This window comes from Schistocerca serialis, chromosome 3, assembly GCF_023864345.2.
Source record: "Schistocerca serialis cubense isolate TAMUIC-IGC-003099 chromosome 3, iqSchSeri2.2, whole genome shotgun sequence".
Taxonomy (NCBI): Eukaryota; Metazoa; Arthropoda; class Insecta; order Orthoptera; family Acrididae; genus Schistocerca; species Schistocerca serialis.
Genome location: NC_064640.1, coordinates 411034369 through 411050964, shown reverse-complemented (window position 1 = coordinate 411050964; position 16596 = coordinate 411034369). Strand labels below are relative to the sequence as shown.

Genomic DNA, 16596 nt, shown 5'->3' with positions numbered 1-16596 from the left:
GGTGCACCTTACAAGAAGGAGCAGCCCCTCTCCTCGGTTGATTTCGGCCCCTTTTGAAGGCCGAACAGCCTCTGTAGCTGGCAACGTGCGTGCCGCCACAGTTGCAGCACGTCGGTTTGTCTTCCCCGCCACTTGACGCAGCGGGGCAACATGGAGCAGTAGCGGGAGACGTGGTCGAGCCTCTGGCAGGAAAAGCACTGGGCCCTCTTGCCTTTGGCCCGGAGAGGTTCCACTGCGACCTTGACCCGGCCGACCCGCTGCATCAGGAAAATCTTCCGATTTTCCAGTTTGTCAACGAGGATAACCTGCTACAGCGGCATGTCACGGTGCGTGCGTGGAGACTTCATCCGTCCGGTGGACCGGACTCCGAAGCCCATGTCCTCGAGCTCCTCTCGAAGGTAGTCCGCACCAAACTTGAGGGGAAGCTGGCGGAGTACCACCTTCAGAAGTTTGAGTGGCTCGGAGGGGTGCGTGTAGCACGGGAGGCCATCTTTGCAGATGGCGTCCATCACCGCGCGGTACTCCTTGTGGACGACACTGTGACCTTGTAGAGGTCACGGCCAGCGTTCTTGACAGCGGCGGACGTGGCCATTCTGTCCAGTTTGTGCTGGAACTCCTTGTACTCGCCGGCCCATTGGATGACGATAGGCGGTGGCTTCTTTTGGGCCGGCGCCAGAGGCGCGGCGCCATCCTCCATCGCATCGATGCTGGCGCCCGCAAACGTGTTGCGGTCGGCAGCGGGGTTGGTTGCTGCAGCGCAGCAGCCCTGGCAGTGTGCCGCCGGAGTGGGGCGACAAAACCGTCCTCGTCCGGCTGCCGGGAAGCGGCAGGTAAACGAGTGGGCCGCCGCGTTGTCTTCGTCGATTTCTGCGCGGCGGTGATCCGGGAGGAGCCCGCGATAGTCATCCCAGACTCCGTGGTGGAGGTGTGGGAGGCCCTGGAGGCCTTCTTCCGCGGCCTCGCTGCTTCAGATGTCTGAGAGGGAGTGTCGGAATCGTCATGCGTCACAGCCCGGCGCTTTCTGGGCGCGCGGGCAGCGTCACGGCGCTCCGACTCGGCAATCGCCTCAGCCAGATTTGCGTCGGGCAGGTCGATGTCCTCCATCTCGGTGGCCGCAGCTAGCGCAGCCACGGGCTCTTCTCGTGTCTCTGGTGCCAGGGGGGCAACCGGGGACACATCGACCTCTTCAGTGGTCGAGGCCAGCGGCGCAACTCCCGCCGAAGCCGTGCGATGCGACCGGCGGGGCTCTCGGTGGCACACCCGAGACCTGCTGCCTCGTGTGCGGTAGAGCGGCAGCCTTCTGAATGTTACAGAAGGCGAGTATAGCCGCCTCGTCGTCCTCTCGACCAGGATAGGGGCCCCTGTGGGCGAGTTTGTTCATAAGAATGAACACTCGATCAAGAGATTGCGTGTCAGAATCCGAAGAGTCAAACCTGTCAGCGTCAGTTGTCGAAAGCCGGTTCGTCATAAGTGGGGGGCCGGATGGGGCCGCCACCGGGATCAACTCAGTCGCCTGAGCTGGCCCCGACGGACGGCGATCCGCCACACCCTTCGCAAGTAAAGCATCCTCTCTCATCGACATCTCGAACAGCACGTGTGCGTCGTGTGCATGCGTCGTCGTGTGCCGCGTGAGTTCGTAGCGTTTGCGCGTGCCTATTTATATGGAGAGTCACGTGATACAAAGCTGCTGAGGATTGAAAGTGCATGTGTCAAAGATATCAAAGTCGCCACTACTGCGCTAGTCATAGATAAGATGTATATAGCAAAGATAAACATATAATCGCGGAGTGCAAACAAAATAGTGCTGCTGCGAATCCACCGTGCTTGTATATAAATAATTAATCTTTAAAAGTGGTAACATCTGTCGGAAGTGAAGATGCAGAAATTCTTTCCAAACGAAGGTGTGAAATAAGCGGTTTCCAAGCATTGTCAAGATGAAATCCTTCGTCACGGTTTAGCAGGTTGTCAGCTAGTTGTATTTCTACAGCTTCCTTAACAACTGAGTCCCAGAAAGATGAAGCAGTAGTTAAAATCTTAACATCTTTATAATCCATGGCATGACCAGTAGAAATGCAATGTTCGGCAAATGCTGATTTGTTGAATTGAAGAAGACGTGTGTACCGCTGGTGTTCGACGCATCGTTCCTGTACAGTACGCGTGGTTTGCCCTATGTAACGTTTGCCACACTCACAAGGGATTTCATAAACTCCCGACTTTCGCAAGAGCAGATCATCGTTAACGGATCCCAACAAGGCTGCAGTCTTAGCTGGTGGGCGGAATATTACATCTACTTTAAGTTTCTTCAAGATTCTAGCGATTTTAGAAGAAACATTACCCACGTATGGGAGAAAGGCTGTAGATTTCACTTCCCTTTCCACTTCCTCATCCTTTTCCTGTGACTTTTCTGCAGTTTTTATTTGCAGGGCTTTCTTAATCTCCTGTTGCGAATAGCCACTTCTCCTAAAAACCTTCAAGAATTATACCATATAAATTATGTTGTTTTTATTTTTAATTTATGTGTATGATATATCTTTTTCGTGGAGGATACTGCAGCCAAATATTTATCGAATGACTGCAGGCCGTTTTCTACTTCGACTGTTATTTGTTTAATCTTTCTTTCGTTGCACAACTAGTTTCAGATCATGAAGCCACTGTATAGTGACAATCTTTAATTAAGACAATCATGTAAATTGGCAGTGTCTTCACAATCTGTGCCTCCATTCCTATTGGTTTACAAAGTTTTGACATGTGGTCTGTGTTTCTCACCTTATGTGCACAAAGCAAATTTCAGAACTGTTGAAACATTAAGAAAAGTTGGATTTTGTAAACCAGTAAGAATTGACAAACACATTGTGAAGATGCTGTAAGTCTAGGTATTTGGCAAATTTAAATATTATCACTAGAGAATGGCTTCATAAGCCAAAACGGGTTGTGGATAGGAAAAAGATTAAATAAATACTAGCCTAAGCAGAAAAAATGCTGCTTTTATTTGTAACTTATGCTAGCAAATTATAAACTGAAATTGTTGGTGTTTTAACTCGCTGTCTCTTCCCCAATCTCTCTGTCCTTTCCCTCCTGTCGGCCACTCCTCTCTCTCTCTCTCTCGCTCTCTCTCATACTGCATTAGACTTGTCAGACATACAGTGTTCTGTTAAAGTATGAGAGGGATCAAACTGGAACAACCAATGACAATTTTTTTGAAAACTCGATGTAATAATAGTCATCTATATCTACATCCACAAACAACCTGATGGTGTATGGTGGGGGTTACATCTGATGCCACTGAATGATGCCCTTTCTATATTCAATTCGCAATGGCGCGTGAGAAGAATGATTGTCGGTAAGCCACTGCATTAGCTCTGAATTCTCGAATTTTCTCGTTGTGGTTATTTCGCGAGACGTATTTGGCAGGAAGTAATATGGTATCCAACTCTTCCCAGAAAGTACTCTCTCGAAGTTTCAATAGTATATCTCCCTATCATGTACAACGCCTCTCTTGTAGTGTCTGCAACTGAATTTTTTTGAGCATCTCTGTAGTTCTCACGTGCCAACTAAACGATCCTATGACGAAAGGAGCTCCTCTTCGTAGGATCTGCTCCATCTCTTCTATGGGTAAGGGTCCCAGATTGATAGACAATAGTCAAGAATCGGTCGAACAAGCCACTTCTTTAGTGGATGATTTTCGTTTTCTTAAGATTCTTTCTCTGAATCTGTACTGCTTCTGATTTTCCTACTATTTGTTTTACGTGGTCATACCACTCAAGGTCGCTCCAGATAGATACTCCTAGATATTTTACGGTCGTTACTGTTTCCAGCAATTTGTCATCAACAGTGTAGTTGTACAGCAGTGGATTTCTTTCCCTACATACATGCAATACGTTATTTTATTTACATCGAAGTGTCTCACACTGATTCACTGAATATCTGCATAAAGCTGTTATTAAAATGCTAGTGTTACCTATAAATACTTTTTTCTTTACTATGATCATTTACATTGTTACAATAATGTAGGAACAATAGAGGTCTTAGGGCAGAGCCATGTGACACACCATACTTAATCAATGATTTACTGGACAGCTGGGTTGGTCTTATAATGAAATGTTCTTTCATCTCATCGTGCCTGAATATTACATTATCCTGACTGTCTACTCGATAACATTTCTTTTGTTTTGGGATACCTCCCACATTTTTGGGCTAGTTTTTTGACAGTGAATTCGGTTCAGTAATACACTAAACATTTTCTGGGTCACTATCAGGAAGTTACCGAGGCACTCTTAAATAAGAGGCTTGGGACTGGGGAACAACTTTAGAAGTCTTCCCTTGGTAATGCAAAAGACGAGCAAAGTAGGTCAGTATGCAATAGCTGGAATGTCAACAGGGAAGAACTGCTGATGTTACATACAATACAGTCACACTGTAAGGTCTGGGTGTCGAAAATGCCAATACAGCAGAATGACATCATAAAGAGAGGGAAATGCCATCAATGTGTCAACCACACAGGGTCAAATAACAGGGCATAAGTCAGAGGCAAGAATGATTATTTAGATCACTGATACTGCAGAATATATCCACCACTGCTTCTGAAAGGTGAAATTAAGACAGTTTTCAGCTACAGCCAAAGAGTCCACAAAGCTGACCAGTCATGAAAAGCAGACCAAGTGAAGTCATTTTTGTCTCACAATATCAACACAATTGATGCAGATCCTGTATGACTATTACTCCTGTGCAGTGGCTTGGTCTGCTTTTGCTCAGTTCACAGCCAGCCAGCCCAGAAGGATGTGTCAATCAATCCTCAGTTCAAGTCAAGACATTCATCATCATGCCTTCTGGAGGGCTACCCAGTGCGACCAGTCAACAATTGTTAATGGGCAAGGGTATGCGATAGCCACTGCCCACCTTCTTTCTTGTAGACATACTCCGATTCTGTTGGAGGCCTTCCTCCTGTCGAATGCTGCAGTGTGACCCAGGCCAATGTCGCACACACAGTGCAGGGCCAGTGAGTGCTTACTGGGATGCCGTCTATGATGTCAACGAGAACTCTCGTAACCAACTGCCACAAGGGGCTAACACCAGGTCAGCATAGGCAACATTGGCCAAGTTGAAGCCAAAGTGCCATGATGCCATAGGCCGCTGAGTACACGCGTTCACTGTTGCAGCAGCTGAGACAGTGTGGCAAATGAGGGTGTCAAAATGGCTCTAAGCACTATGTGACTTAACATCTGAGGTCATCAGTTCCTGAGGGTGTCAGTGGATGGTGATGTGGCTAGCGCCCTTCTGTCCACCACTACTGCTGGCACCTGTGAATGAAAACAACAGTTTATTTTGGAACAATGGAACAATAAATGTTTGTTTGTTAATGTTGTTTCATTGGCACCTTCAGGTGCTGAGTAAGCCATCTTCCACTGAGTTAAGTCTCACCAATGCTCAAGTGGTGACAATGTGGCCTGATTGTGATACTGAAGACTTAACACTGTCTCCTAATGTACTGCCCAGTCACCAGGCAATTACATCTAGCATCAGAGGTGTTGCTGTCTGGCACTGTTACATCTCGTATCATCAGTACTGTGACCACTGTAGTGTGTGATGGCATCAGACAGACCAGTAAATGGAATCGAAGCAATGTTACAGGAGAAGCTAATGAAATAACTGTACTAGTGGCAGTGTACCAGAACCCACAGATAAGTGCCTGGCAATTACACAGCGATTCTGGTATATCTGTAGGAATATTGTCACAATACTGCATCGTCATAAGTATTATCCGTACCACTTGTCACTGCAACAAGAAATTCATGGCACATGGTGTTTTGTGAATGGGCATGTCAAAAAATGCAAACAGCCTACATGTTCTTTGCTGAGGTACTGTTTTATAGTGAGTCTACATTCACAAACCATGGTAGCATTAATCAGCATAACATGCGTTACTGGAGTGAAGACAATCCACACTGCTTATGGTAAGCTGACCACCAACGTCCTTGGTTGGTTAATATATAGTGTGGCATAATAGGAACAAACTCATTGGTCTGTATTTTATCGACGGCTCGCTGAATGGACGCAAATATCGAACGTTTTTGGAATAGGAACTACCGGTACTACTGCAGGACGTTGCCCAGGACGTTCGACAATGTATGTGATTTCAGCATAACGGTTTTTTAGCGCATTACACTATTCAATCACACGAGGTATTAGAATGTGTTTAGACTGGTAGATGGAACAGGAGAGGTGACCCTATTAATTGACCTGCTAGGTCGCGGGATTTAATGTAGCTGGATTTCTTTCTGTGGGGATATTTAAAAGATAAGGTGTAGCAGCAAGTACCAACAGGCTCTGAAGACACAGTCGATCGCATCAAAAATGCCTGTGCTGACATTCCCAGAAATATTTGTAGGGTCCTTTGAAAAGAGGATCACTAAGTGTCCTGAAGTTGATTGTACTACATTTGAACACCTACTCTAATTGAAAAAACAGAATAGAGCTCCCCTTGAGCCATGACCACAGTGGCGCATTGAGTAGTCCCCTGTTTGATATGTCACAGGAATACAACGTTGCAAACGGGGTTCCCAATTAGAAGTTGTGAAATAATGACCTGTCCTACAGTTGCAGCATGGAGATGGGGTCCTATGTGTCACTGAGCAGCATCTCGTAAATTGCGATTGTGTGCCCATTTCTATTCCTCTGATTACAGCACCAAATGTGGCGAAATGAAGAAAATGCTTGAGACAAAAGTATATCAATTTTGCTGTAGAATCGTAATCTGCAATAAAAAATTCCATTGAAGATTTCGAAGTTGCTCTCACCATGCACACATATGGTTGGGTAGAGGGTTTAGTGTGGTGTCATTGGATATCCCCCTCTGAGACAAAAATATGGGAATTATAACATGTTTTGAGTCCATGTGTAGTTTTCTGATGAGAAATTATGGAATAAAACTCATTGAACATGGGGAATTTTGTACTTTTACTGTGACTGTTGAATTGCATGACACCTACTTCGGTCGCAACACTTTATCTAGAGTGGATTTCCTAGTTTCCGTGGAAAATAGCCATTTCCTCCAGTGCAGTATTTTTATCACAGTAATAAAATGGATTAGGCTTGCTCGGCTTATTATACATCAAAAGAGACGTCACTAGCTTATTAAAGGAACGCCATTAATCCTACAAACGAGATTTATTGAAAAGTGTTATTTATTTACTTTCCCCTGCTGAATAATTCCTCATACTTAGGCTACATTTGTTAAGTCATTTACTACCTCTACCAATATGAGGAAAATGAGCCGTGATAGCTACAAATAAATGTTTTAATCTGTATCATATACGTTTCTCTCTTGTTTAAAATCGGAATTTTTGGATTCGTTATTGTTCTAACTTTTAGGCTTAGTAGTTTTTGGCATCTGTTGATACCTACGAGGAAGACTGAAGCCAAATTGTGGATGTCTAGAGCTACATAAGTTTCACGGAAGTAGACAGAAGCAGTGATGTGAGGTAAAAAAAAAATTGTGCTCTGTGTACCAGAATGTGTTCAAACTTCGAGAGTTTGAAGAGAACCCTGAAGTTAAGTAATTATTATTTTGAGAATACAGCTATTTTAAATGACATGAAATATCGTTGAGGTGATATTTGTGATGTGAATATAAAAAGACCCATTCCACTTGATTATGATTTATCATACAAATGATCCATGGGACATGAAACTAACTAACCAACCTTATTTTCTTCTTGGCATAACATTACTGCATGACCTGCACGATGACATATGCTCACTCACACGATCTCAACAGACTGATGAGTATTTTTAAGGAATTAAGAATCATGACCCTACTATTTATATTTGAAATTATAGGCTTCCTTAAGAGCCATAGAGAGTTTTCAGAGGTGAACAGTGCGGTATTTTTAAGGAATTAGAAATCATGACCCCTTCAGCTGTGTTTATATTTGATAGTATAGCCATAGAGAATTTTCACTTTTGAACAGTGAGATCCACAGTTATCAAACAAGGAATAAGGATGAATACAAACAATCAATACATTGCGACAGTGTACTATACAAACAGAAAATCCTCTATAGTGAATTGCCAGATTACGTCAAAAAAACACCAAACATTAATATATTTAAAAAAAGAACTAAAAAAATCTACTAAAAACAACAGCTTCTGAAACATTTATGAATATCTGGAATATTGCTCAAATCTGTAGGTACTGCCTCATAATCTCACTAAACAATTATATATAATTGCCAAAGTATTCCTTGGTAAAACTAAACTTCTTTAATTAATGAACTCATATGTCTAATCATGTACCTATGTTATGTGCCATATATATTAATATGAAATTCTGCATGTAAAATCAACCAAGATGTTTCAGTAACTTTTCAGCAACATGTCTACTTTTGTCTATATGTATGTACAAAATTTTGTTATGCCTAATTAAACTGTTTATGTCGCTACAGTCATGAAGGTGTGTTGATAAAAAAAGGATCCAGACTTGATGAAATATTTCCAGTTATATACGACTTTATTTTGTGCATGAATGTAAACATGTAAAATTTTATACTGTTTTGTACTTTGACAAGTTCAATATCATGAATGTCATAAAATGGTGCTAAATAAATACAAAAGTTAAAAGAGGGCGTGGTTGACGACGTATTGAAAACTGCGCAACTGAAGTTTTGGTTGCAGCGTGTAGAAACCGTTGCTCATGGCGCCACTGCAGATTGGCGCGTCACTAGTTGCATTTGAGAACCCACCTTTTGTCGATCTAACATCGGTGTATTTACTACCAAAGATTACCATTGCTTAATGTGACTGTGACATTTAAATAGGCGTGTCTGTTGATACCTAGTTGTGAGTAACGTGACGTTTATGAAGTGTATATATTTATGCGTATTGATAGTTATGAAATAAATGTAGTGTGTTGTTGTAGCTGTAGTCAACGGTATTTGTATTTGCTATGTTATATTCTTTTGCTGTGTATGAATACAATATGAGTATGGCGTATTTATGAAAAAAATTAGTGTACCGAAAGTAAATCTGTAATAGCGTGAAACAAGCCTAATATGCTGAATGATTTATAGTCCTATGTAAATAACGCCTTTTTATCCTTTCGTCAGAGACGGGTTGCCTGTGTAGCCGGATTACTTTTCTGTGCTAATGTATTTCTGAAAGTATTCCATAAGCTGGCATACCACCAATGGAAAAGAGCACCGAAGAATCGCAGTCAGTTAAAGGGATACCCCTTAAAGTTGTTGACTTAGCTCGTGAATGTAAAAAAGGTGTCGTAGCCTCGACTCTGCAGGAATTAATAAGTCGAGGTATGTCTAATTATTTATGCATGTTAGCATGTGTGAAAAGGCGCTCATATGTCGTAGGTCGTAGTTATGAGAAATTATTTTGTGAACTATATTTCATTTGTGTTGCTGTTGGTCTTCAATTCAGAATATGGTGGCGTCATTCTCTAATTGTATGTTGAAGTTGTATGTAGCAAAGATGTTAAAAAATTGCGCAATAGTGAAAGACGAGTAAGTAGGGAAAATTCTTTTTTTAAAAAAATTGTTTGCGGTATGTCCTAGGAGTAGATAAGAGAGAAATATTTATGAATGCCAAATTTCCTCCTTTCGCTTGTGGTGTGATACAAACTTGAATTAAGAGTAATTTTGGATGTGTGTACCAATGCTGTTTTCAGATGGATTTGTCTCTGATGAGTAGCTTCAGGAGAGGATAATTTTTTCAGGCTTTGTAATTTATTTCTCTTAAACTATGTCCCTTTCTTTTTCCCCCCTAAAGGAATGTTCTGCAGTTCTAGTCATTCAGTTAAGATTTGTTATTGCTGTTGACTACACACAGTACACTTAACTTTCTAGTGATATCAAGTTAATTACAACCAAAGTATTAAAGTAATATTGATATTACATGTACAAATCAAGTAAATCATAGCCTATATCATTATAATAATCTTAAACATTAAAATAAACATTATCCATACTCTTTTACATTATGATTTTTTTTTTAAAGCAAGTCATAACTTATTTTTGAATGTTTTAAGTGGTCTGAGTTCTCTGACTTATGTGACAAAGTAATCATTTAATTCTCTTGGATCAAGGAGAATTTGACATACCTGGCTCGAAGAATTACCTTGTTACACTTATTTTGAGCACCTTTTATGCGCCTTTCAAATGGTGTGTGTGTGTGTGTGTGTGTGTGTGTGTGTGTGTGAGCGAGTGAGTTTGTTTTTTAATGTGTGTGAAATAAAGATTATAATCCAAATCCCTCTGTTCAGTCCCTTGATTTCTTCACTTTTTATATATTTGATGACATATGAGCAGTTTTCTAATTTCTGTCAGTTCTTTTGTATATCAGACTTTTTTTTTTTTTTTTTTTTTTTTATTTGAGGTGCAATCTTTTATTAATGGAAAACATTAAAACCAGAAGTCTGTACTTTTTTAAAATACACTTATGGTATATAATTAGCTAAATTACACAAAATTAAGTGACTTTTTGAAAAACAATAAATCCAGTGGCAATGCAAGTTTCTTTGCTTAACTTACCATATATCTAACTGGTAACAATACATCTAGCATCTTTGCCACCAATATACATATTGAGATAATATTTTTTAAAAGCTTAGAAACTTCTTGATTTCATCATGCCCTGCTTTAATGGTGAAAAAGGAATTACACAATCACACGTGGAACTAGAAACTATATGTTTTAGTGGGCTGCTCTCACACGTATCATAAATATTGCAAAAAGAAATTAAAGCCATATTTGTTTGACAATTCCTTTGACACCGTGGAATTACTGGAAAAAAAAGGGGGGAGGGGGTGATGCTAGGTATTACTTTAATCTTATTATACAATATTAACCCAGAATTAAGTTTCAGATCATCTGAGATCAGTGACTATCCATGCAATCATTTGAAAGGTTATCTAAAATGTTTCCAATATATTGACGTGATTCATACATTCGCACGTAGGGCCTAGTGTTTAAATTCAGGTTATTACCATCCTTGTAGATCTTTATATACAACGGTACAGGATTTGTCAGGGGTGTGGAACACATCAAATTGCACGTCAGTTGGCAGAAGCAGCCAAGCTAATTCTGAATAGTATAGTGACAGTCAAATTATGACTAGTGTTAATCTAGTCACATTCGTAATTATGGGAATTGTTTTACATATTAACAAACAGCAGCTATGTGGAAAAGGTCACTGCTCTTCACCATAAAATATGGGAGCTCTTTTTACCTAATATTTGCAACTAAAGTGTAAGTAGTTATACACCTTACCTGTTGTGTATATTCGAGTAAAATTTAAGTGCCTCGTTGCGAAAACTGTCGACCACAATTATGTCTGTCTATATAATGACAAATTTTATAGTTGTGGCTAATAAAGTACTACACACACACACACACACACACACACACACACACACACACACACACACACACTCGAAATGTTCAGAATAATGCATTCCTGCTTTGACCAATGTTTTAAATAGACTGCACATGGTCTAGTTATGCATATTGCTGTGGGATCACAATACACCAATAATTGAAAGATGTGCAATTCTATAATTTCAGTGTTGAGTAACGTTACCTTGTTGTCAGTATGATCCATCAAAGTCTTGGCTGGAAGTGTACAGAAAGAATGTAGATGTGAAATTTACTGTACATACAACAGAAAAATAAAACCAAAGAAACATACTTGCCAACCAAAGTCAGCTGAGACACAAATCTAGCGATAGCAAGAGTCAGCACAATCTCTCGGACAGCCAACCTAGACACCTCAAACCAGGAACTCCTCTGGATGGAACACTATACATGGTCCTGCTGACAACACATATACTGGTTCCTGGTCCAAAATACAGTAACTTTGGCCAGTCTCATACCTTCTCCACAAATTTAGACATTCACACACTCTTCAGGTAACACATTGACTGCCACAAAGTGGTGGGGAGTTGCAATTACTGCACTGCTCCATAACAATGGTGGTTGATCAGCTTGCCAAGGACCATCAGTGAGACCTGCTGTTGCAAGGCACAAAAGTCTGCCCTTCAGCGAAGGCAAGGATGAGGCGGCAGCAGCAGCTCTCGGCAGTAGAGTACTTTAGATTTAGTTAGTGGCGGCATTGTAACTAATAGTCATCTCAGTAGACTGCCAATACAGCATTGTAGGTTAGCTGCAACACTGAGATACAATTTGAGAGCGAAGCTGTGACAGTCAGGATATATGTATTTGTCAGGCAACATCAATGATGCTATTCTTTTGTGGGTATGACTGAATGTGCCCTAGTTTTCTGAGCTCATCAACACTTTTGGTTGCTTTGGGATGTCACAATTTTGCCTTTCAGGCACTCTTTCCTGCTATATCAGTAACTCAATAGAACTCTTGCGTTCGGTCAGGGCTTTCTTAGGACATTTCTGAAGTCACGATTATGATGATATCGATCTTATGTCATGATAACACATTGCTACATTGCTCACTTGAATATTTGCCATGAATATTATTCTGGGGTGCAACAATATTGTGGCAGTAAGGAAAATTTGTTGTTGAATTATCATAATACAATCATTGGTACAGTGCAGTTGTGGTTTTCTGTTTCTATAAAATAAGAAAAAGAATGGAAGTGCTGTAGTTACCATTACCACAAGACAGGAAATAGGTTGGATTCTGAAAATAATTATAGCATTCTTGTCTCGTGGGCTGATAAACATTTGTCTTACGCTGTAGTTGCTGTTTATAAACTATGCATACGAAATCGAAATGATGACACGTGCAGCAGTCTTAACAAATTTTTCTCTGCTACTGAATATGCAAAAAAAGAGACAACACAGTGTTGGTACAACATTCTCGGATAATGGCACTGTCTGGTTCATGCAGTGGCAATCCATTGCTTTTTCAGGAGGTAACAAAATACACACGTCATGTATTAGAATGATCTGTATATTTTTGCAAGTGCCTGTGTCTCTTTTAATGCTACTTCTAAGTTTGACAACAACAATGGTGATTATTATAGTTAACTGGAATGTAAATTTAAAGCAGCAGCTTTTTATAAGACTATGTTGGATTGGTGCTTTTGTAAATGCTGCTTTTGTATTATAATGTAAGAAAAATGTCAACTTTAGTGATGGAAAACCAACTTTGAAATTCAGTTACACACTGAAGCACCAAAAAAATTGGTATAGGCATGTGTATCTGATAATATTTTAATAACCAGACTACTTTCCTTTGCCTTTCATTGAAATAAAACATCGGGAGGTGTGATTAATAATCAAGTATGTATATACACTGAAGCACCAAAGAAACTGGTATAGGGATGCATATTCAAATACAGAGATATGTAAACAGGTAGAATACGGTGCTGTGGTCAGCAATGCCTGTGTAGAACAACAAGTGTCTGATGCAGTTGTTAGTTCAGTTACTGCTGTTACACTGGCAGGTTATCAAGATTTAAGTGAGTTTGAATGTGGTGTCATAGTTGGCGCACAAGCAGTGGGACACAGAATCTTTGAGGCAGCAGTGAAGCAGGAATTTTCCCATACTACCATTTCACGAATGTATCATGAATATCAGGAACCCCGTAAAACATCAAATCTCAGACATCGCTTCGGCTGGAAAAAGATCCTGCAAGAACGGGACCAACAATGATATGATAGAAGTTCAACCCTTCTGCAAATTGCTGCAGATTTCACTGCTGGACCATCAACAAGTGTCAGTGTGCAAATCATTCAACAAAACATCATCTATAAGGCTTTTGGAGCTGAAGGCCCACTTGTATACCCTTGATGACGCATGACACAAAGCTTTATGCCTCACCATGGTCCACGAAGACCGACATTGGACTGCTGATGACTAGAAACATATTGCCTGTTCAGACGAGTCTCATTTCAAATTGTATCGAGCAGATGGACATGTATGGGTATTGAGAGAACCTCATGAATCCATGGACCCTGCATGTCAGCGGGGGGCTGTTCATGCTGGTGGAGGCTGTGTAATGGTGTGGGGTGTAAGTAGTTGGAGTGATATGGGACCCCTGATGTGTCTAGATATGGCTCTGACAGGTGACACATATGTAAGCATTCTGTCTGATCACCTGCATCCATTCATGTCCATTATGCATTCCGATGGACTTTGGCAATTCCAGCAGGACAATACGACACCCCACATGTCCAGAATTACTCCAGGAACACACTTCTGAATTTAAACACTTCCACTGGTCACCAAAGTCATCAGACATGAACAGTATTGAGCGTATGTGTGATGATGACTCTTACTTTAGAAATAAATACAGTTTTCTGAACGATATACGTGCAGGATTTTTGGAATCCAAAGAATAATATGAAGGAAGAAATCAGTTTTCTCTCAAGTGTTGTAAAAAGAAGACAGAATAATGACTGAAACATGTTGATCTGCAAAAAGATTGGAGACACCTGTAACGTAATTGTTCAGTTCGTGTAGCTTATATTTGTATTAGCTTTGCCAGTACATTATGTCCACTTGGTGCTAGTTCCAATCAACAGAATGATTTTTGTAGAGTCAGAGCTTTCATGCCAATTCAGTCAGAGCTTTCATGCAAATTCAGTCAGAGCTTCAGATAGCTCCAATTTAATAATCAGTGAAAGTATTTCAAAAAGCCCTTCGTGGTCTCAGGGTTGTGTTGCTTTCTCAAATTCCACATGTGAGATGAGGCATCTGTGTTAGTTTTGATACTTTTCGATATGCTAAGAATATTGCTAATCTTTTTTTTATTTTGACAAATAGTCTTTATGGCCTCATAAACTACCATTTGCTGTGTTACTGTAACTCTGGTAATTACCAAGATGCAGATATCAAAATTATTTTTTCGAATGAAACTATGCAGTTTTTTGGTTCTGAAATAGTATTTCTAGATGATCTCTACTGCTCTTCATGCATACTTCATAACACAAAAATTTACTGATTGTAGAGCCGTGTCCTGTAAAATATCTATCACTGGATGAATGAAGATCGTGTTTCATCTGCAGTTGCAGTGGCCTTCCGTAGTCACCAGTAGACATGCAGGTTTTATTTATCCAATGCCCCTTTTTTATGATGCAACTTTACACCCAAAATGTTTTATTTCAAGTGACTGGCTGTGGAAACGTATGCACTTACTTTTTCTGTAAGTTAGTGCTAACTCGACTAATCCTTCATTACAAAAAAACATTGAAGGCTTCAAAACAGTTAGAGATTTATACTACTTTGACACTAAATGTCGTATCAGCAGCAAAAATTAAATGAAATTTGGTGCACTCTTATACACCAGACCAATGCAGACTTAGATACCATTTTACTTTATTCAAATCTTCATATGGGCAATATGCAACTTGTTTGGTCATCCGGGTGCTGGATGTCTAGCAGTTTGTTGTTTTTGAGACAGAGTAAAATAATTAGGTGTACACGTAGTTTTTGATAACTTATTTTACTTAACTTGAATAATAGCAAGTCCAGAGCACAATCCAAAGCAAGTCCTTGAGATAGACGTGTTGGTAACCACAATATCAACAGAGGCTGAATGACAGTTCCTCATTTAGACAGGGAGAACTTAAAGAACAGGTAGAATGGAGGTCAGTTTAGTGTTCTGTTAGGTCGAGTCAGTGGTGGTGTTGGCCACACAAGCTGATGAACATGTGTCTCGGAGCCAGCCATAGCGTGGCGGTGCAGTCACATGGACTACAGCCAACTTGGAATTGTGGACTGATGGGGCATGATATCACATTCCTCCCTTCTCCCCCAAAATTCCTCGCCATCATCATGAACTGGTACTGCCAGAAATGATTTGGGGGGGGGGGGGGCTGGTTTCAGGTGCCAGTGAGGAGGCAGAAGCCTGCAATTCAGCTGTTGACAAGCTCCTGTCTGTGCCCCACCATTCATCTCACAAACAGCTGGAAACATCAGCTGAAAAACCAGCCATAGAGTGTGCATTCAAACCCAGGGACTGAGCATTTTCATCTATCAGCTGGGGCATGATAACAACTTGAGGGTTCACGGTGGCCCACTGGAAGGCGGCAGGGTGAAGTGGCCCCATCTCCCATGGCTGGGGCTGCAGTGACCATGCTGTGTCACCATACTTCCGTGTCCAATGCAGGTGGCGTGGACCAAGGGAGCCGAAGGTGGCTGAGGCTGCAAGGTCATCCTTAGCACCAAATGTGTAAATGGAAAAACCCATGGCAGCTTCATGCAGCCCACGCAGACAAAACTGGTTTTCATAGTGCCTTCTCTACAGCTACACCTATACTCCACAAGCCACCTGACGGTGTGTGGCAGAGGGTCCCTTGAGTACCTCTATCAGTTTTCCGTTCTATTCCATCCTCGTATTGTTCGTGGAAAGGAAGATTGTCGGTATGCCTCTGTGTGGGCTCTAATCTCTCTGATTTTATCCTCATGGTCTCTTCACAAGATATACATAGGAGGGAGCAATATACTGCTTGATTCCTTGGTGAAGGTATGTTCTCGAAACTTCAACAAAAGCCCGTACCGAGCTACTGAGTGTCTCTCTTGCAGAGTCTTCCACTGGAGTTTATCTATCATCTCCGTAACACTTTCGCGATTACTAAATGATCGTGTAACTGCTTTCCGTTGGATCTTCTCT

At 41.1% G+C, this 16596-nt stretch overlaps 1 protein-coding gene across 4 annotated transcripts in view; it reads left to right on the top strand.

The window, feature by feature from the left end:
• The first annotated feature begins 8749 nt into the window (after positions 1-8749).
• LOC126470276 (DNA fragmentation factor subunit alpha-like) overlaps positions 8750-16596 on the top strand; it is an 88964-nt gene continuing 81117 nt past the window's right edge. For 3 of the 4 annotated variants that reach the window (XM_050098021.1, XM_050098020.1, XM_050098018.1), the window contains exons 1-2: positions 8750-8835; positions 9102-9302. In XM_050098021.1, the coding sequence (XP_049953978.1) occupies positions 9182-9302 (121 nt within the window). In that variant the 5' untranslated portion in view covers positions 8750-8835; positions 9102-9181. Of the gene's footprint in view, positions 8927-9101; positions 9303-16596 lie in introns of all 4 variants that reach the window. The other variant, XM_050098019.1, reaches the window with a different exon arrangement.